General features: G+C 46.3%; 1 protein-coding gene across 4 annotated transcripts in view; it reads right to left on the bottom strand.

The window, feature by feature from the left end:
* Positions 1-22,562, bottom strand: part of TULP1 (TUB like protein 1) — a 767,520-nt gene that overhangs the window by 103,131 nt on the left and 641,827 nt on the right. For all 4 annotated transcript variants that reach the window (XM_069633446.1, XM_069633445.1, XM_069633447.1 and 1 more), the window contains one exon: positions 5,621-5,792. In XM_069633446.1, the coding sequence (XP_069489547.1) occupies positions 5,621-5,792 (172 nt within the window). The remainder of the gene's footprint in view (positions 1-5,620; positions 5,793-22,562) is intronic.

Below are 22,562 nucleotides of genomic sequence, written 5' to 3'. Positions count from 1 at the left end.
AGTCGTTTCGTTGAGTGGTATGACAGCCCCTATTATGTTTTGATATGCTGAAGAGAGGTCTTTCTGAAGAGTGTTTTCGTGTGAGGCTGTTTTATTAACAATTTCCACTGTGGGGATCAAGGGACATCCCGTAAGTAGAGGGGCGTTTAAATGTTCCTGGATGAAATCTGGAGGAGGGACAACAACTTCTTTACCCTTTATACCCTCATCCTCCTTATCTTCCAGGTCTCTTTCATAAGACCTTTTCCTACTTTGAGTCCCCGTTCCATGTCCAACTCCACCCCGCCATTTATTGTTAATTGTTAATGTTAAAGTAACTATTTATTTATTTCTCAAGTGGCGTAAGTGTAAAGGTAAGGATTACTTCAAACTACAAAACGCCCCAAGGGGTTTACTCATGCTCACTCCCTCACTTGCTCGAGGCTACGCCACCCGTGGCTCTGTGGCCCTCAGCTCTATGTGAGTCCAGCGAGCCGAACCGACATCAGAAGCTCCAGCTGCGACTCCTGTCCCTCACGTGACCCTTGACCCCCCTTGGTGAGCCCCTCAGCAGTGGCAGTATCGCGGGGTGCCGTGGCGGGGTCCGTTCAGTCGGTATGCTCACATGGGGCTGGTATACCCAATGAAAAGTTGATCATCTTGCCGAAATTTAGCTAACCTTGAAATGTAAATACTTAGAGCCATTTTTGGATCTATCCTGTGACGAGTCTCTTCCTCTTTACCTGCATGAGGAGGATACAATGTTGGTAGTGTTATATTCTGCGACAGATGGAAGTCAGAGACTACCTTAGGTAGGAAAGATGGTTTAACTCTGAGGAAAACTTTATCCTTATGGAAAATGGTATGAGGAGGCTTAAAAGAAAGAGACTGCAATTCACTTACCCTGCGGGATGATGTTACAGCAACCAGTAGGACTATATTCAGTGTAAGGAGCCTTAAAGGACATGAATGTAATGGCTGGAATGGGATAAATGAGAGACATTTTAGTACTAGGTTTAAGCCCCAAAATGTCACATGAAATGAGACTGGAGGGTAAATATTACTGAGACCCTTCAGGAATTGCCAATCAAGGGTGTTTTGAAATAAGAGACCTCTTCTGAGGAGCACTTAAAAATAGAAAGCCCAGCCAGTTATCCTTTTACTGGAGCCCCAGATTGGCTAGATGCAACAGGAAAGAAAGCACTGTAGGCATGCCACATTGGAATGGATCCATATTATTATCCTTGCACCAGTTACTGAATTTATTTCAACGACACCGGTACAAGGATTTGGTTGCTGGCCTTCTGGTTCAAAGCAATATCTCCATTACGTCATCCGGGAGGTCCGGGCGGTCCCAATCCTTGTATCTCAGCCTCTGCTCTGAACTTGCAGTTGGTCCGACATATTGCCCGAGAACTGGGACCACTGTGTCCTGAAAGCCCATTGAAGGGATCTCATTCTAAAGCGAGCCTCTGGCACCAGGAAAATGCAGGATGCCATGAGACTGAGCAACCTCAGAAAATCGAAGACCGGAAGATGCTGGGCATTCTGGAATTTTGTTACCATCTGCTGAATGCGTTGAGCTCTCACCTCGGGAAGTGAGGCTTTCTCAGAGGAAGTGTCCAGGACTGATCCAATTAATTTGAGTCTTTGGAATGGTATCATATGGGACTTCTTGTAACTGAGGGAGAAGCCCAGTTTGTGAATGGTGTGTCAGGCTACACTGAGATGTTCCAGGGCTTGTTCAGGAGAATGTGCCCTGATCAGCCAATCGTCCAGGTAGGGATAGATGTGAATCCCCACTCTCCTGAGACTTGCTGCCATTACCGCCATCAACTTACTGAAAACCCTCGGGCGGAGGTCAGCCCGAATGGCAGAACTCAAAATTGATAATGAGAACTGCCAACCGCAAACCTCAGGTACTTTCTGTGCTTGAGATGGATTGGCACATGAAAGTAAGCATCCTGAAGGTCCCATGATACCAGCCAATCTTGGTGTTTGAGAGCCTGAAGGATCTGAGAAAGGGTAACCATCTTGGACTTGTCCTTCCTGAGGAAACTGTTCAAGTTTCTTAAGTCCGATTGGGTCTCAATCCTCTGTCTTTCTTTGGGACGAGGAAATAGGGGGAATACTAACCCTTGTTCCTTTCAGCTACAGGTACATGTTCTATTGCACCTTTCTCTAGCATGGTTAAAATTTCCTGCACCAGGAGCGGATCCAGGGTTGGGTCCTGGTGGATGATCTTGAGGCCTTCCTTTAAAAGGAAGGCACTAACCCTGGGCTACTGTTTCCAGTGCCCAAGCATCTGAAGTAATGCCCCGCCTTTCGTTCCAATGCTGAGAGATTCTGCCTCCCAGTGGGGTCTTGTGGGTCAAGGCCTCAGAGTGTCTTAGAGACGGCTGCAGCAGCGGCTGGGGGTAAAGATGCCACTGCTGGGGCTGATTTAGAATCCCTTCCTCATCCTCCCCTTCCTCGTCCACCACGAGGGAATCTTTTTTGTTTCCTTTGTCCAGCCTGTCCTCTTCCAAATGAGGAATAGAAATGAAAAGGATGATCCCGCCAGGAAGATGAGCCTTGATAGGGTTGTTGCTGATGTTGTCGAATGGAGGCGCTAAGTGATTTAGCCGCCGCCTTGAAGGTCTGCAACTTCTCCAGACTCTCATCCGACTTGCTGCTGAACAACCTCGAGCCATCAAAGGGCATATTGAGTAGTCTGGCTTGCACATCCGCTGCAAACCCCCGACTTTGTCAACCACACAAACCTGAGTAGTACAGTGCTAGAAGCCATGGATCTGCTGATGCTGTCAGCAGTATCCAGTCCTGATTGGAGACATTCTCTCATTGCCCCCTTTCCATCCTTAACTATATTCAGGAAGCCGTCTTTTTCTTCGCCTTCCGGATTATGATCAGCCGCCATGGCAATACAGCCCCACAGGGTGTAAGTGAACCTTGAAAGGGTGCATGTGACATTAGTAGACTTCAAGGCCATACTGCCTGTCTCTATCGGGGGGAATAGAGGGATGAGCAGATTGCCTGGTCGATGTGGCGGCCTGAACCACCAAGCTCTCAGGTATAGGGTGCTTGGTTAAATACTGTGGATCATTGCTAGAAGGACTGTATTTCCTAGCAAAGTTCCTGTTCACAGCAGGTCCAGATTCTGGAGTTTCCCAATTTGCTGTGACCTTCCTCTGGAAGGCTGCATGAAAGGGTAAAACTGGGCCCTTCTGAGGGCCTTGGTTCAGGATATCGGTCATATCGTCCTGTTCATAGGCAGGAGAAGCCCTGCTACAGCCCATATATTCTGTGACCCTATTCATGAGGCTCCTATACGTGGAATGTGCATGTTCAGATGGGTAAGGCCTGCCAAATTCGAGCTCTGGCGAAGTGTCAATACCACTAGCCGACTGGAGGCAATCAGAGATCACTCATCCTGGATTCCTCATTAATAAGCTCCTCAAGAGCATTTCGAGTACCATATCTCAACTCAGATGGTGGGGAATACTCTTTAGAGGCCTGTTCTTTCTCATAGATAATTTGCTCTTCTTCAGAGGTATCGGAGAAGGACTCGATTCTCGAGTCAATACCCTCAACGATTTCTCATCGGGCCGAGAACAAATCACAGGCTTAACGCTCGGCTTTGAAGTGGTAGTCTTTGACTTCCCTAAGTCATCCGAAGGAGCGACCGGGGCATGGGCTTGGCATGATTGAAGCCGCAAAGCCCAGAGGGTTGAAGCCGCATTCTCGAATATACATATTTCAGTTTTAAATGCATCCCACTTTCTGTGGGAATCTGATTTGGTTGGGCACCAGATTACCGTGGTAGAGGAATTGGAAGAAGAAGAGGGAAACCTATGGCGTCTCTTCTTCGAAGAACACCAAGACAGCCTCGATTGACTCCTCGACCTGGACCTCCTTGACTTTCTGCGCCAGGACGAGTCTCTAGACTCTCCAGACTTTTTATCCCTCTTCGAAGCAGACTTTCGAAGTCACCCTCCCCACCGCCAGTTTACCTCTGCGCTCCCTGAGAGCCTTTTCTGTCATGGCCTGACAGGACACGCAGTCATTGGTACGGTGCCTGGAGCCCAGACACCACAGGCACACACAGTGAGGGTCAGTAATGGACATCTTCGACCCGCAGTCGTAGCATTTCTTAAATCCTGACTTTGGGGTCGAAGGAGTTGAAGATGAAGACATTTTCTTGACAGAAATAGAAGCGCGCTGTTAAACACTCGAAGCGTAAGCTTTCGAAAAACAGAACTGAAGCCAACGGGCACTGCATCTGCTATTTGTACTGGCGATGACGTCGACATTCGACAGTGGCCCTCAAAGGACATCGAAACAATGGCATTTTGCATAGAGCGCCGTCTGCCGAGAAATGTTTTTTTCCGAAGCAGCAAAGCTGACGATATGATATATCATAGATGAGGAATACGTGGAAGGACACAATCCATTCGAAACAGTGTGTTGACAAAGTTGAACCCAGCAGACGGATGTCAACGGGAACTGTTTATAAAGACATTGAGAATGTTGAAGGAAAAAAGCCATACTGCACCCGGTGGAGGGAGACAGGGAATTGAGAGGGGTCTGCGCCAAGAAGAGGAGGGCCCAGGGGTGAGGAATACTCATCCTAAGTATCAAGAATATGAACTATCATTTGGTAAAGGAACATTATTTTATTATTGTGAGTCCATCAGGTCCTCGAAGGCAAGAGACTTTCAATGGAAACAAGACTTGGCCGTCAACGTGCCTGATAGATGAAGCAGAACTGTCGTCTCATGCTGGGGAAGCTCGAGTGTGTACTGTGTTCCAAGATCCTGCTTTACCCTGTGCTCAAAACATGGGGAAGGGAGACCCAGGCTACCGTATCCTGACATATTATTTGTGAACACTTCTTTCTTTTCTTGAAAACTATCCCACACCCTTTTTATATTAGTTGTAAGGATTGGCAAAATATTTTCTTAGTATAGGCCTATTTATGTGACACAGAGCCACTAGGACTGCCTTATTTTTCATTTGATGGTCGGCACTTGCTCCCATCTTAGGTTTAGGTTTAGATTAGGTGTTTTTCCAACCTGCATATAGTTTAATAAACCCCCTTGAACTGTGATCACTTGTGTCTGTCTTGACTGTTGCCACCATGAGTTCCTTACAGCGGGCACATGCGTATATGATGTAATGGTTCTGTTCATTAACATCAATACTGTGTTTCGTCTGGAGGTTTCTGCTCACTTGGCATTGTTGCCGTCTATGACATTGAAGTTCTTGCTCACTTAATGTCACTGCTGTCAAAAATCTAGATGTTTGCATGCACTTAAATAAATGCTTTGTGTGATCTAACGGATGCTGCTCATTTATGACCAATACTGTTCTGCTGTGTACAATTTAGAGAATCCTACTTACAGTCATTAGTGTGGGCGAGCTAGAAGATTCTGCTCTTTGATGGCCATTGTTGTCCGTCATCGAGCAGATCCTACTCACAGTAATCACTGTGTGAGATCTACATCATTGTGTTAATAATGGTTTCTGCTTTGCATGAGCTAGACGTTCCTACACAGATACAGTAATTACTGAGTGTGTTGTAGAGAATCAGACACATTTATGGCTTTTGATGGGCATGATGTATACATTCTTGTCCACTTACGGTCATCGTTGTGCACAATCTGGAAGTTCTTGACAGAGGCATGTGTGACTCTGCCGTGGAAGTTCAGCACGTAGGACTGGGTTTCATCGTTCCACACGGGAGACTTGTTGTGCAGCTCAATTATGTTATCCATGTTCTTGTTCTGCCACCGGACCAGTAGTCCATCACTATCCTAGAAGCAGAAGAACAATGACAGTCAGGCACATCTCAAGGTGTCTCAGACTTACTCATCCACCCACACCACCAAACACCTTTACCCACTTTGGTGTTTTGTGGAAAAACTCACAAACAACTCAACTCAACTTAACCTCAATGACTAATTGGTCCACTTCAGTGATACCTCACAAATTATCCAAATTGAAGTTAGACTAACATCCTATATTCTTTTTTTGTATTGTATTGTATTGTATTGTTGTATGGCTAAAACAATAGTTTTTGACAAAAAAGAGAGAAGAAAAAAGAAAAGTAAAATATTACATTATCAGAAAACTGCAACAAAACATAGCAATAAAATCATTACATGCATAAAAAGTAACTTCTAATCCAAACAATATTCACTGTGAGACTCGAAACACATAAGTCCACGAATCCAGTTGTTCTGATCAAGTGTAATGAATCTAAAAACCAACAACAGCCAGCACAATCAAAGTGGTATGTCCTGAAAGGCAATCGTTCCAAAAAGTATCTCATTTTCTAACATTATAAAGCTTCAGAAACTTCTGAAAATGTTTTTGAAATTGAGCAAACAAGGAAGTAAATTGACCTACAATGTGCTTCAGTGTTTCCTGAGTTCCTGGATTAATACAAAATCTGCAGAAGGCCAAATTAGGTGATATCATTCCATATCTAACTAATATTTCTTTAGTGTAATACAGATTCCATCCAAATTTCAGAAATGACCGTCTGATATGTCTGTTCGGATGAATGGAAAGATATGGAGCAGAGACTCCCAACTTTTTATGTTCTAAGTTAAGATGGCTGAAAGAGCTGAACCCATGAAACTCCTCTATAGTGTTAATCCAGTCATATTGATGCATGGCTAGCTTAACCATATCAGGATTTGCCATAAGATCTGACTCAGATAAATTAATCTGCTGTAGAAGGCTTGAGCAATAAGTGGTACATTTACTTAAAAAGATATCTCCGCTCTGGCGGCCGCCAGGGGGCGCACAGATGTGGATCCTCTCATTGTGAGCTCCGTTTCACGGTCCCCCAAAAGTGCCTTGAGCCCCCACTTTTGGCCCCCCGACTCGCGCAACGACGGTTCAAGCTCGTGAACCTGACCCCCACCCGCTGTGCGAAAACCCAGAGAGAATCGGAGCGGTCTTCCCCCCGAAAAGTGCCCCGGCCCGAGAATCCCCCTCTGGGCCTCCTACGCAGCACCTTGGCCGAGACCCACAGCCGCTGGAGACCCGTGACATCGCTGGATCGTGCTGCGGCTCCCCTTCCTGGCTGCCCCCTCCCCGTCTCGCCTGGAGGCCTTCACGGAATGGGAGGACCCTGGACGTGCGGCGGGAGCTGCCATCGTCCACACTGAGGCAGACCTGCAGTCCCGGACGCGGCCCAGATCGGGACGGAGAATAACGCGGGTGAGTGCCGCCTGCCCGTATTACGAGAGACCTTGCCGCAGGCCCTGCAGCACGTCCCCTTGGAGGCGCTACGGCCCCATTTTGACCGCGGGCGGCGCTGCTCAGCCCGCAGTAGCGAGACCTCCTTTCTCCCCCCCCGCCCCGGCTGATTAACGAACGCGGGCGGCGCGGGCCCGGCTCCCAGCCGCCTGCCGTACATCCCGCTTACAACCTGCAGATGTTGGCCCGGGCAATTTATCCCTTGCCTTCTCACTTCGCCAGAAGATCCCAGTGAACCCCCTGATTACGGCCCCGCGGCCCACAGAACCATCTCACCACCAAGTGGCGACCGGCACAACACGCCGCAGTGGACTCACATCTCGGCACCTCCGGCCCACCCTCAGATACCATTGTAATCATTGTATTGATCACAGGCCCCTGGTGACCCACTCGGCCCAAATCCACTCATCAATCCACGTGGGCTGCCACGCATTACCTTGAGGGAGGCCTGCTGATCCTCCCCCCAAGGCATCACATTGCGCCACGGGACTCCTTTGCACCTGAAGGACTGAGCCCAGACTCCATCCCCCAACCTAGTGCTCCATATCTGGCGCCTCTGGACGTTGTGTTTGCACCTAGGTCCCTGCTCACAAACTCCAACGACCGAGGCAGAGAACTCGCCCCCCACATTGAATTCAGCATAGAGGGTTGGGCCCCCAATCTTGGGGCTTGTGCCCTCCTCTATACGCTCCCCTGGAGTCCACGCTACGACCCAGGACTTCCGTCCCTGAACCTTCTCCCGCGCAGCCTCACTGAGATCTACGTGTCGTCCCCCAAAACCACTAGAACCTCCTGGACACCGCGAGAAAACCGAGACCAGGGGTCAGCGCAAACTTAGAGGGTCACAATTGGAGGGTAGGGCCCCTGACTCCAGGGCGTGTGCCTCCTCCCACCATAACACCCCGGGCCACTGGGGCACCGGAGACATTGCCCCACAACCCACGTCGGGAATGGTTTAAAACATCAATCCCGAGGTATGCCACCACCCGAAGAGCACAGAACTCCACACTACCCAAACCAACACACGCAGTCGTGATCCCCTCGAATACTCGAAGAACTTGATCCTTCCTGTGATAACTGCAAAGGATCGGGAATGTATTGAGCGTATCTGAATCGAATAAAACCACAGAGAAACGACCAAAAACCATTGAGAAGCTACTAAGTATCTCGGGTGCGACCCCTTCCACTGAACAGGGACCCTACCCGGTTTACAGGTACAAAAACATCGACCCCACAGAGGGAAAGGCCCCCTGGCATGGCCTGCTCCGGACGAAATGCAGAAGAGGAGAGCAAGGAGACTGGGGGCGCGTGCCTCCTCTGTGGTAGCGAGTACTCCTAAAGCTGCACGATCCAACACGTAAGAAACAAGCCGTTGGACGCATGAACGCCCGACAGAAACTTGCCGCCTACGCATACACTTCGTTACCCCGATCTGACGTTGGGCCCAAGACGACCACATCACCAACCATGGATAAAGAAACCGCTGCTACAAAAGGGGACATAGCAGATTTATTGGCGGAAATAAGGAACATGGGGGCCAACATTGGAGGGAAAATTAACAAACTCACACAGCGCCTTGACAGCATAGAGGACAGGGCCGAGGGTGTCGAAAATAACCAGACCTCAATCGATGTCCTCGAAACACAGCTAGACCACAGAATAACAGAATTGGAACGAAGGGAACAGGAGTTTAAAACTAAGATGGATGACTTGGAAAATCGCGAAAGGAGAAACAACTTGTGCTTTTTTGGGATTCTAGAGAAAGAAGGTGAAACAGAGGAAGACCTCAAATCAACTCTCCATGACATCATTAAGCTTCTCGTTGCAGATGACAATATTGACAAACCCAAGACAGAGTGCATTCACAGAGCTGGAGGCCCGCCTGGAGGCCCCCGATCGGTGCTGGCAAGATTTCATCGTTACCAAGATAGGATGAGAGTGTTAGAAAAGGCGAGGAGTGGGGGTACCATCACCCTCAGTGGAGCTCAAATAACTATTTTTCAAGATCTCTCGTCCCTGACCCTAGCCCTGCGGAAAATGTGCAAACCGCTTACTACTTGGCTTAAAAGTCGTGACACACGCTACAGGTGTTGATACCCCTTCTCTCTCTCCTTTGAACATGAGGGCACGCGAATCAAACTGAACTCCAAGCAGGATATTAAAGCATGCATCTCTAACCTACTGGGCCCGCAGGAGCATGAGGGACCTCGTGACCAGCCCCCCAGGAGTCAAGGAGAATGGCACGTGCAGGGCCTGAAAAGGAGAAAAGTGAAGGGTTCGAGGAAGTACCGTAGAGGAAACGGCTCCCCAGAGGGGGCCGGTTGATATCAGACGAGTATGGTACACTCCGGCTGAATTAATCTTTAACATGAAGAAGTTAAAGAAATGTGCTGTAAGAATGGTTTTGAAACTTCCACTTATATGGTATACATTTGATTATCTTCGGGGGAGGTCTGTAGGGGGTTCATTAGTTATTTTTTTATGTTTATTGTGCGTGGGGACCGTGAGGTAACGGTCTCCTCTGGTGGTTCGATTTCAGAGCAGTGTTTTCAACTGGGTTCAATCGGACGCCACTAAACTCAGGGAGGGAAGGGGGAAGGTGGGTGGGGAACGGGGAAGGGAATATGTGTCGAGTCAAAGAAACAATTGAGAGTTCAAGAAGGGAAAGCGCTTATGTGGTTGTTCATATACCAAGGGGTGAGGTTGCAATGGTCATCAAGCTCACACGAGCATTGAAACTGTTGTTATGCTGACCGCTGAATCATGTACCAGGGGTGCCATGAGGGTGGGAACGCTCAATGTTAAAGGTCTTAACTCGCCTACTAAGAGATCACTTGTTTTTAGAGAATTTCAAAGGTCAAAAATGGATATCCTTTTTTTGCAGGAGACCAAATACATGAGGGGAGAGGAGAGGCCAATCCTGGGAAAGAGAACTGGGTTGGAGTTTTGGGGCTCTGGGCCACTGAAGAAAGGAGGAGTGGGAGTACTCATCAGAAAGGGGCTAGATTTTAAGGCCTTGAAAGTCTGGTCTGATGCGGAGGGTGGGGCCCTCCTTGTATCAGGGACCATTGGAAAGTTGCCCATTACAATTGCCACGATTTACTCCCCCAATGTGAGACAATTCCGATTCCTTTCCAAAACAATCCCCAAAATAATGCTTGAGGCGACAGAACACGTCATCCTCGGTGGTGACTTTAACACATGGGCAGATCCTGACTTGGACTGGCACCCTGGTAACCCAGAAACACGCGATACACTTGGAGGAGATCACACCCAATTCAAAACAATGATGGAACTGTATGGTCTGGTTGATGTGTGGTGTTGCATACACCCTATAGAGATAGAGTACACCTTCTTTTGGCCCCGCACAATACACTCACCCGTATTGATTACCTTTATTCTTCGAGTGATTTATTTGACACGGCCATGCATTCACAAATCACGGCGATCTCATGGTCCGACCACGATATGGTGTCCGTTGACTTAGTATGGGAGTCCTTGCCCGTCAGATGCGGACAATGGAGGTGCAATGAGACGTTGTGGAAAGATCCCGTTTGCAAGCTAGAGATGGAAACTGAAATTGAAGAATATTTTCGAATGAACGACACTGGGGAGGTCTCGAAACAGGGGGTCTGGGAGGCTGGTAAGGCAACGTGGAGGGGAATCCTCATGCGGGAGGGAGCCAATAAAAAAAGAGAGAGGACCCTAATTGAAAACAGACTCCGTAGGGAAATCATCCAATTGGAGAGTGATGCGAGGAAAGGGGACACTGTTGACACTGACAAAGTTGTAGAAGCCAGGAAAAAAGGGAAGAGCTACGCCTCTTAGAACACAAACAAATAGCCCGTAAGATCCTCCTCTTGAAACAGAAATTTTATGGGAAAGGGGATAAGGCTGAAGCACTGTTGGCGGCCAGACTTCGTGCCCAACAGGCAGAACGCAGGGTTCAGGAAATATTAGATGGAGGATCCGTTTTTTGGAGACGAACCGCTCCACCATCCCAGAATCCTTTGCGGATTTTTATGAGGCTCTGTATACTCCAGAGCACGACCCAGACACCGCTAGCATTCGATCCTATTTAGATGATGTCGCCATGCCCAAACTGATACGAATTGAATCCGAAATGCTTGACGCCCCTATATCAGGAGAAGAGATTCAGGAGGCTATTAAGAGACTCACGTTAGGCAAATCCCCGGGAGAAGATGGGTACACAGCGGGTTTTTACAAGACATTCGCCCCGCAACTCACACCCTTCCTTGTTGGTCTATTCAACCAAATTCTAGAAACAGAGAATCCCCCAGACTCATTTGTCAAGGCACTCATAGCAGTTATTCCGAAAGAGGGGAGGGATCCTAAAATGTGTGGATCGTATCGTCCCATTTCCCTGCTTAACATAGATGCCAAAATATACTCCAGGGTCCTAGCGGCTAGGATTGAATCTTTCTTGCCCCGTCTTGTCCACCCCGATCAGGTTGGCTTTATACTTGGCTGTCAGGGTGCAGACACCATGCGCAAGGCACTACACTTGGTGCACGCCTCCCACAACCTAAATAACAACCCTGCATTACTTTCTATCGATGCTGAAAAAGGGTTTGACAGGGTGGATTGGGATTTCTTAATGGAGGTCCTTCAGAAAATTGGACTAGGCCCAAACCTTAGAAGGGGAATTCAAGCAATATATTCGTCGCCTACTGCCTCGGTATTTGTGAACGGGGAGTATTCCAGGTGGTTTTGACTGAAACGGGGCACCAGACAGGGTTGCCCCTGCCAGCCATCCTGTTTGCCCTATCACTCGAACCGCTGGCACATAAGATTAGAGGAGACGATGCCATAGAAGGGATCCATCTGGGACACACGGAGTACAAGTTGGCCCTGTATGCCGATGACATTCTCTTACATGTGGTCAATCCCGAGAGATCCGTCCCCCGAGCCATTCTCCTCCTTGAGGACTATGGTCGCCTATCGGGTTTTAAGATCAACTGTGCCAAATCCACGCTCTTTCCCCTGCAGGGAGATGTTGAGGCAAACTTCGCGAAATACTCCTCCCTGGGATTGTCGATCGAGCATGATAAGATGCAATACTTAGGGGTACACATTACGAAACAATTAGACTCCCTATACGAAGCAAACTTCCCACAACTTCTTACTAAACTCCGTACCGACCTGGCCAGGTGGGATAAATTGACGATCTCATGGCTTGGCCACCTTAATGCCGTTAAAATGACCTGCCTCCCGAGATTTCTCTATCCCTTTCAGATGCTCCCTATCAAAATACCGGAACAATATTTTACGCAGGTTAAGAGGGAAATTCTGAAATTTTTGTGGAAGGGGAAAAAGGCCAGGATAGCCTACTCTACGTTGACGTTGCCCAAAGACAAAGGCCGAGTAGGCCTCCCTGATCTCCAGAAATATTACACCGCTGCTCAACTACGTGTGTTTGTCCCCCACCTGCGCAATCATAAAGAGCCACAGTGGATAGCGATGGACAACTATTACCTGGCCCCAGCAACACTTGGGGAATGGTTATGGGCTCCACGAACCTGGGTATTGAGAAGGACGAGGGATCACCCGCTCTTTGTTGCCATATGGGACATATGGCGAGAAGGTTCGGCGATGTCGGGAATCACGACTTGGCCGTCTCCAATGAGTCACCTATGGTCCCCGGGCATCAACAACCACATCCCCAATGTCGAAAGGTTCCAGGCGTGGTATGAGGCAGGACTAGAAAGAGTGGGCCAGCTCTTCCGAAGTGATTCATTCATCACTCTCCCAGAGCTAACTGAAGCCCTAAATATTGGTGTCCTGTCCACTTTCCATTATTTAAAAATCAAAGGGGTTTTGACTAAGGTAGAATGGAAAGAAAAATTGAGTAGAGATCTCACCCCCTTCGAAAGAATGCACAACACCAAGACAGATAGGAAGAGCTTGATATCCCTCATATATAAATTACTTCTGGAAGGGGGTTGTGGATCCACACTTAAACTCAGACAGCGATGGGAGACTGATATGGGAACGGAAATAGAGGATGACGAGTGGGACAAAATGTGTACCATGGCCTCACGTACCTCAATATCATGCCAATATAAACTCCACTCCATCAAACTTTTACATCGCTGGCAATATGACCCGTATACGTTATCCAAGATGTATCAATCCTCCTCCCCCTCCTGCTGGCGTGAATGTGGGCAAGTCGCAGACTACTGGCATATGTGGTGGGGATGCCCTAAGATCAAGATTTTTTGGGACAAGGTTTTGGGATGGATCAGGCACACTGATGGGATCTACAGAACGGCGGATCTGCACCTAGTCTTGTTTAGTCTTGAAAGAATTGAGGATGAATGGACAAAAGTTTGTGGCCAAACGCCCCATTTGTTGCTTGCGGCGCGAGCCTTACTTGCTACTAAATGGAAATCACTCATGACCCCGTCTAAGCAAGAGTGGATTAATGTGGTATTGAACATATATACCATGGAGAAAATCACTGCATCTCTACACGGCAGGGCGACACAATCTGAACTCCTATGGTCAGACTTTTTAAGAGCACATACATCCAACGAATACCCACCGTCAGATGTTGATGACCACCCATCCTGAATGAGATGAATGAACGAATCAGGTTTCTTGCTCATGACGTATCGATCTCCTCATGTCTGAGCTACTCCCTCTCCCTCGTCACTGCCGAAACACCACCCAAAGGATTGGAGCGCGCCCCCCACATGTTGAACCCTTAAACACACTGCACCAAACAAAGACTCGACCCTTGCAGATAACCACAGCACCACGATACCTCATTCCCTAAACCACACGACTCCCTTTCCCGGGTGTCAGAGTGAGAGGTCCTGTGTCTGCGGAAGCTGCTGACCCCCCAACGATCCCCCTGAAATGTAATTCCCAGAACTAGATTTCAATTCAGCTCTGTAAACTACACCCCAAAGGGAAAGGGGGAAGTGGATAACAAAACAACACCAGGCAGACTGCGTCAAGGCTAACCAGAGCTGAACCTGCAGAGGATATAAGAAAAGCAGATACAATTCCTTTATTTACTTACTTAACCTTAGGAATGGGAAAGACTTTAAATCCTTAACTAATAATTAAGAATTCATACCTGGCTCTTCTCTTGAAATTTCTTAGAGAAGCTTGTAAAGAAGCTGAAAATCTCTCTTACTTGAGACTCTTGAAATTCACAGCAACTTCTTACTTTGGGCAAATCTGGAAAGTTTAGTTCTTTGTCTCTTTTCCAAAATGCACTAGATGTCCAGTTAAATTGTCTTTATTTATTCTTTCCTTTTCTTTCAAACTTTTCTTTTGTTTTTTCAAACTATTTACAATTCAATTGAGTTTGTGAATTCTTGAAGAAACACGTGTTAAACTCACACGCGGGTTATTTCCAAACAGATGAAGTTTACGTTGAAAACTTCCTGCATTGACGAACACGCGCACGGAAAGCAAAATCCACGCGCAGAAAACACACGTGCTTGCCTAACCACGTAAAGTAGAATTCACGCGCAAACGAGAACACGCGCAGAAAAACACATGCGCTAAAAAATTTCCGTGTTGATGAACTTCCGCGCCTATTCACACACGCCTTATAATCCACGCGCAATGAGTTCACTCGCGATCAAATACTCGCGTTTAAAAAGACACGCGCAAGAAACCACACGCGCAATTGAGTTCTAGTGCTGAAGCACACGCGCTTGAAAACACATGCGCAATAAAATTCTCACGCGGCAATCAGATCATCGCGTCAGGAAGCACACACGCTGGAAACACACACGCTTTAAAGTTCTCGCGCGACGAATGAATCTCACGCTAGGAGCACCCGCGCTGGAAAACACACGCGCTCTTGAGTTCTCACGCGACTAACAGATTCTCGCGCTAAGGAGCACCCGCGCTGGAAAACACACGCGCTCTTGAATTCTCACGCGACAAACAGATTCTCGCGCTAAGGAGCACACGCGCTGGAAAACACATGCGCAGTTGAATACACTCGTACGCGCAAAGGTTCAACAATATTTTCAGATTACAAGTAGTACGCGTATTTTCAAATAGCGTTCAAGCGCACTCAGGGAGTTCAATAGTACAAGTACAAAGATAACTTTTTACGAATTTTCAAGGAAATGTCATTAAGATGAACAGAGCTGCAGTACAAACAAAGTCACTTATCTCCAGAGCGAATTCATAAGGATCTTCAGAGTTTCCTGTCTTCAAAAACGAATTCCTGACAACTGATAGCTTCTCCAGAAACCCCCAAGAAAGTAGCCGCTCAACTGCTAACGCCTGGAGGATAAAATCCACCAGGCCCAAGTCTAAAGCAGGAGCAGCCACTAAACACGTCCTCTCAGCTGGGGTTTAGATGATGAAAGGCACAGAGTGACAGCTTAGAATGTTCATTGTTGTTCTGCAGTGTCTTCTAACCAATCAGAGCTGTCACTGTGAGACTCCATTTTGCCTTGGGTCAGAACCAGGATTCTGAATCAACAAGTTAAGGCCAAACCAACTACAATAGAAAACTTCCCACCCACATAAGGCTAATCTAAAAAGGATTAATAAAGAGAAATAATGAGAAGGAAACTTGAATAAGGGAAAATAGCCTGAATAGGGGAAGGAAACCTCACACCGGGGCAGGAGAGGGGGGGCGGGAAAAGCTGTTAACGTTTGTAAAGAACGTGCAAAGTTCTGATGCTACTTTTGCTCTTTTTTGCTTACCTCATTTGCACACTCTTGGTTGTATCAATCGTATACTGATGTTACCGCACTATGTGAAACAGTGCGCTGCTGGTATTTCTCTACTATCTTCATGTATGTAATTGTTTCTTCGTTTTGCTTTACTGAGGAAAAAATGTTAACTTTGAAAACTCAATAAAATTGAATTAAAACAAAAAAGATATCTCCGTTAGATTTAAAAAATAGTATTCAAGTCATAAAACAGAGAATCTCTCAAAGGGGTAAGTATTTTTGAATAAAATGAGAAAGTCTCAATTGCGCTCTACATTTTAGGGAAAGGATTCCAAGCTCATACCTAATTGCTACAATAGGAATTGAGTTTTGAATCCTTAGCACATTCTTCCAAATTAAGGCTTCTATCTTGGATAGAAATTCTAAAACGCACAACAATTGACCTTCTATTCCGTATAAAATATTGGGTATAACTTTCCGTTCATTATACTTTAAAAGCAGAGTGTAGGAAAAATTACCATATTTTGAATCAAGCCGAATCATTTGATTTGACAACGAAAAAGCTTGACTTTTTAACCATTCTTGACTCTGGACCATGTGTGGTTTGGAGTTAATAGGAAAACCAAGATAGATGAAACTATAAACCGGCTCAAGAACTTTGGGCATTATCCACCACTGAAGAAACATTTTCTCTCTTAGTGTGCATTGCATCACCTTAGTTTTGGTAGAGTTAATTTTAAAAAAAATTGGTTGAGGCATAGGAGACAAGAACATCAATAAGTCTCTGAAGGCCAATCTGTGCAACCATGTTAGTTTAAAATGGAAGAGCGTAATATAATGATGCGCAGGTGCAAAACCTGCTTAGCTAACTATACTGTGCACAAGTGCGTACCTTTGCCAGGCAGGATGGGGTTAGTAGCTAATAGAGGCATCTATTGAGTGCTTGCAAACCTGCAGTGTGGTAGCATTATAGCGCCTAGATGGCCAGTCTTGCAATAATATGACAACTGGCAGCACGCAGGGGCCTGCAGAGCTTGCTCACTATGGGTTAATCACAATGCTTGCATTTGACTTCCACTAAGACACTTGCATTTGCAAGCAAGGCTTCATCAGCCATGGTTAACAGGTATGCACTTGCATGAGAAAAGCAAGCTAAAAGTACATGTTGACCCGGGCACTAATAAGGCACATTCCAGCGAAACGCTTATCAGCCACAGCTGGGCTCTGAGATGGGAGGAGGGGAAAAAGGATCGCAGGCAGGTATTTACCAGTGCTCTTCCATCCGAAACATGTTTTGCACTGAAGGAAGGTGCTGGAAGTTTGCGACATCCTGACTGACAGGTCTACCTGATAAAAGTTTGCACCTGCATGAAAGGAGGAGGACTCTCCAGTGGGTTTTGCACCAAGCATGTGCTGATGCCCTTGGTTTTTTATAGCCCCTAACGGCTGTTCCAGTTGCCATGTCTCACTTGTGGGCTGAGTACCCGAAAGAGAGCTAGAGGCCAGTCCAGTGCCTGAGAGGGAGGGAGGCAGTCCATAAGCTGACCTGGTCCAAGGCGGAAGGCATGCCAAAGGAACATATGCTGTGTTTTAAATATCTGTAACTTACTACTTGCATTTTTCCATTTATGCCTAATTCCCATATTATCAACGTATTGTTAAATAAACGCCAAGTTTATATGCTTCAATTATTGTCTCTCTAGCATGAGTTCATGGTTGTAGCATGAGAGTCGAACTTGTAGCAGGATTTGTGTGTGCACTTGTTTTGGGCTCATTCTAAAAAAACGCAGCGCACACAATTACCGTACAAATAGTTTAGGGGAAGCAAAAGCAGCTGGCTCTAAATAATCATCAATATCTGACAAGTATAAATGAAAAAGACAGGGGACAAGTAGCACCCCTGCCTAAACCCTGTCAAAGTTGAAATTCAACACGAAAGACCGCCCTCTTGATTCAATCTTACTTGCACATTGGAGTATTTGTAAAGACCAACAATCAAACGTAACAAGTCGATCGGGATTCCCCAGTTTTTCACCTTTGTCCACAAGAGTTCTCTATTTATTGCGTCAAAATGTGCTGACAGGTCTATTGTTGCTAAAAGAAATTGAGTCATACTTTTTTGACCATGCCAAATTTTGGGTACATTTTAAAATGAAACCATTGATAGAAGTACCCAGGTGCTTTCTAACACCAGTCTGCAACTGTGTTAGTCTTCCAGTTTCTCTCTCCCAATTTTCTAAATGCCTCTTGTGAGAAAGCAGAAGGTGTCTCACCCACTAGTCTCCTGGGCTCTGTCATCCAGGTGGCCAGGACATGGCAATCGCTTTTGGATCCAGTGCACCCCCTGCTGGAGGATCACCTGGGTGGGGGGTCTTCGGGGAGTGGGATGCCCTTCCTTATAACACCTTTACCCCATCCTACCAAGTAGGATATTTAGGAACTCCAATCCCCCCACCCCCCTTTACAACACAAACACGTTTTCGCGGACAGCCCGCTATGAGAGAAAACGTACTAACACCCTGATTCGTATAAGTGACGTTGCCCAATACAATAGTCAGGCAATTACTTACCATCACACACACCTTACTTCCATTACGTTTCCCCACACGGATAAAAGGCGGAGCACGAGAGCACACTATGAGTGAGGCAAAACACATGAGGAAACAGCAGTTCCACAATGGCAGTTTAACAGGAGGAGAAACAAGTTCCCTTGACCTTTTCGACAATGAGCCCTTGAGTTTGGAAAGCGTAAAACCCGGAAAACAGACTGAAGAATCCTGCATTGTGTGTCAGAGATACCCGGGGGCCTTCCGCGTTCAGAATCAAGGCGGGGAGAATTCTCAGCCACCATGGTATTGTCCTTGGCTCTAAGAACAAAGCAGCATCAGTGAAATCAACACAGTTGGAAAGTTGGGGAGAGCGATGTAAGACCGGTCTGTATTGAAGCCAAGGTTGCAAGCAGCAACATTGTATGTCGAGCGCTGAAACAGACATTGTTTGAAATACCTGTGATAAAAGAAGCAAGTAAAGTTGAACTGCTGATGAGTGATTGAAGTTTGAAACGAGGATACAATACCTTTGACAGAGTGGTCTGGCACCACGTGGGTGCTCAATCGAAGGTCTCTGTAAGGTATCAAGCTGAAAAGTGAAAGAGTTGTAGATAATTGTGAATTGAAGTGATCCTGAGACGGGTCAAGCAAAACCCTGTGCACAAGTGAAAGTCTTCGATGTTGATACAATAAAGAACGTTTGTGGCAAAGTTGATAAAGTTGGTCCGAGCCCGGCAGAGGGAGATCAATTGAAAGATATGTGTTAAAGTGGGTCTGAGCCCGGCGGAGAGGGACCCGGGGTAAACAGAAAATCACCTGAGTATTTGCATGTGTGAAACCCTAACAAGAAAGGAACTTTAGGATCTTTGTTGTTTGTCGTATTGCATTAGGCCCTCTTGAAAATGAGACTTTGAATGGCAAAGAGACTTAGGCACACAATGCCATGATTATGAAGGTTTGAACTGCACCCTGGTGCTAGAGAAGCCAACTGCTTGAATAACCTGATATATCATTTCTGGAACATGTTTCTTTTGCGTAACATTGTTTGCCACACTATTTGTATTTAGAAGTAAGGATTGGCAATAGGTTTATTAGTATAGGCCCTTTTATTTGAACAAGACACCACTAGGACTGCATTATTATTCTTTGATGGTCGTAGCTTGCTACCATCTTTAGATATAGGTTTAGACAGGTGTTTTTAAAACCCAATTGAAGTTCAATAAACACCCATGAACTGTGATCACTTGTGTCTGTCTTACTGTTTGATACCATGCCTTCCATACATATGGTGTCAGCTGTGGGATTTGCCTCAATTGATAAAAATTGAGAATCCATGCTGATAATTGTTGTACTGCCAGAAGGAGAAAATAGAAACGATGAGCTCCTTGACTCTCACCTAGTACCCAATCTCAAAGCAGATTTGCTCTCTCAGCTGCACATCCCAACTGGTCAACAAGATTTGTTTTTTAAAACCCAGTTGTAGATACCCTTCCACTGTCCGACTATAACATCGAACAGTGGGATCGAATAATCTTAAAAACACGACCAGCACACACATCTCTTAGACCTAGTGCTCTAAATCCCAGACACATTTTTTGGGTACCAAATTAACAACGGTGCCTGGTCCATCATGGTTAGAAACAACATCTACATCTTTCCCTTTGGCGGGATCAGACTCAGAGGAGTTAGATGACTTCGAAACTCTATTAGAGGGAGTCGAGACCTGTATCTTTTCCGAATCAGAAAAAACTACAGAAGGAACCCTTACCCCGCCGGAAGAAATGGCGACCTGGCACCTAATATAGCCCAGCTGGCCACCCATCAAATTCAGGCTGAAGCTAGGCTTCAAGAGAATTTAACAAAATTGGTTGAGTTACAGGCAAGACCTCTGCTACCACAAGGGATACTCCAGCCATGCCTAGAGGGTGACGATCTAGGGAATTTCTTTCTGAATTTCGAGCTATTAGCTGAACAATTAGGATGGGAAGAACATCTCATTTTTTTTTATCTAGCACCTCTTCTGAGAGGTGAGCTACCGACCGCCTACTAGCTACTTAATCTTCCCCAGGGAGCTAACTTTATATCCATAAAATAGGGGCTTTTAAAAAGTGCAGGCCAAACCTGTAGCTTCTATCAGCTAAAATTAAGGGCCATTAGACTAAACCCCGGGAAACCCCTGTTAAAATGGGAGAACGAATGGAAGAATTGTTAGAAATTATTACTTTAGAGCAATTCACCAATTTATTACCCCCCTTTTTGAAAAAGGCAGTATTACAACTAAATCGACCTACCCTAACCATGGCTATTGAGACTGCCCAAAACCACTCAGATACAGCCAAACACTTTCACTCAATACACCAAAGTGAGGAGTGGAAAGATCACAAACCTACTCACAGGCCCCAATCCCAGGTATTAGATAGGGGAGGAGGATCCTATAAAACCAAGGAATGGATACCGAAAGAAAGAATAGAAGTTAAAAGACCTGACCCTAGAAGTAGAGAGCAAAGTAAAAGAGAAGAACCTAAGGGAAGCAAACCATGTCCTCCTATCTGCTTTTCATGTAAAGAAACTGGCCATTTGGCCAGACACTGTCCAAAGAATTTATAGGAGGAACCCATGGGAATAGGCTGTCTAAAAGGGGAAGAGTGGGACGAACCCTGAGAAGATCTGGAAACCTTTAGCATATGTTTGTGTAAGTCCTCTGCTGACTTCACATATGAGAAGGCCTGGATAAATGGGAAACAAGTAAAATCATTAATGACTCAGGTAGCGAACAAACTGCCGATTTGGTCACAACAATGGATTCGAGAATGCCACCCTAGTTAAAGTTACATATGTACACGGGCATAACTAAATATACCTCAAGATACCCGTGAACATTAACATCAGGGGTGAGTCATATCTGATGTCATCAGCCATCATTCCTAGGCTCCCCGAAGAAGTCATTGTGGGAAGGGACTTCCCTGCATTGTCCACTTTTTTGCAGGAATCCCAACTCCCCATAGGGAATTTATACCTTAAGGCTATTGCCACTCTGTTACTCCCAAACCTCTCCAATGTGGGATTGGACGGAGACAGAACACCAGGAACCTACCATTTACCAAGTACCTTCCACGAGACATAAGGAGCAAATAAATCCAGATTCACCCCCTTGAGGCTAGTTTATGGGATATATTTGAGGGACAAATAGAAACACCTCGCTTCTGCCAGTACAGAGGAAAAGAAACCTGTGGAATATGCAAGAGTCCTTGGATATATCTCGTTCTTGTTCTATCCAAGGTCTTCAAATTGAACAACCTAGACAAAGACAAAGTATATCCACCTCGCATAGGGGAAGGGCATGTGAGAAACCAGAAGGTGTCTCGCCCAATAGTCCCTGGGAATCTGTCATCCAGGTGGCCAGGACACGACCATCACTGTTGGAACAAGTTCCTCAGGGGTGGAACCGTGCGGGAGGATCACCTGGGTGAGGGGTCTTCGGGGAGTGGGAGTTGGACACTGGATGGGGAGATGTGGTATCCCCTTCCTTATAACACCTTTACCCCATCCTACCAAGTAGGATATTTAGGAACTCCAACCCCCCCCTTCACAACACAAACACTTTCTCATGGACAGCCCCCTATGAGGGAAAATGGACTAACACCTGAGCCGTCTACCTGACGTGTCCCAATACAATGATCAGGCAAGGTCAGTAACATGTTTCCAACGATTTCTTCCTGCAGGAGCAGATGCTAATTCCTCCAGACCCCCTAATCTGGTTTTCCTCAGCAGACTGACTTTTAAAAAAAACTACTGAAATGACCAGATCAGGGGGAAAGGGGAAGTGGATAAAACAACAAACAGTCAGGTCTCTTTAAACTGCTTTCTGGTCCTTTCTATTCCTTTTGTTGTAGTACCTGCAAATTAAATAACTTGGCTACTATCGTTACACATATGACTCATACCCTTAAAATAGAACTCTAATCCCCCACCTTACCTGACTACCTTCGCCCTAAGCTTGGAGGCCTTCTTGGTTTGGATTAGACTGCTCTTCTGCTCTCTTACTGCCGAGTTAAGAATAGCCAATGTTCACTTTCTACAACTCTCCTC

The sequence above is a fragment of the Ambystoma mexicanum genome, chromosome 13 (assembly GCF_040938575.1).
Source record: "Ambystoma mexicanum isolate Mex_15411 chromosome 13, UKY_AmexF1_1, whole genome shotgun sequence".
Lineage (NCBI taxonomy): Eukaryota > Metazoa > Chordata > Amphibia > Caudata > Ambystomatidae > Ambystoma > Ambystoma mexicanum.
The sequence above is the reverse complement of the archived record's forward strand: the minus strand, read 5'-3'. Positions and strand labels throughout refer to the sequence as shown.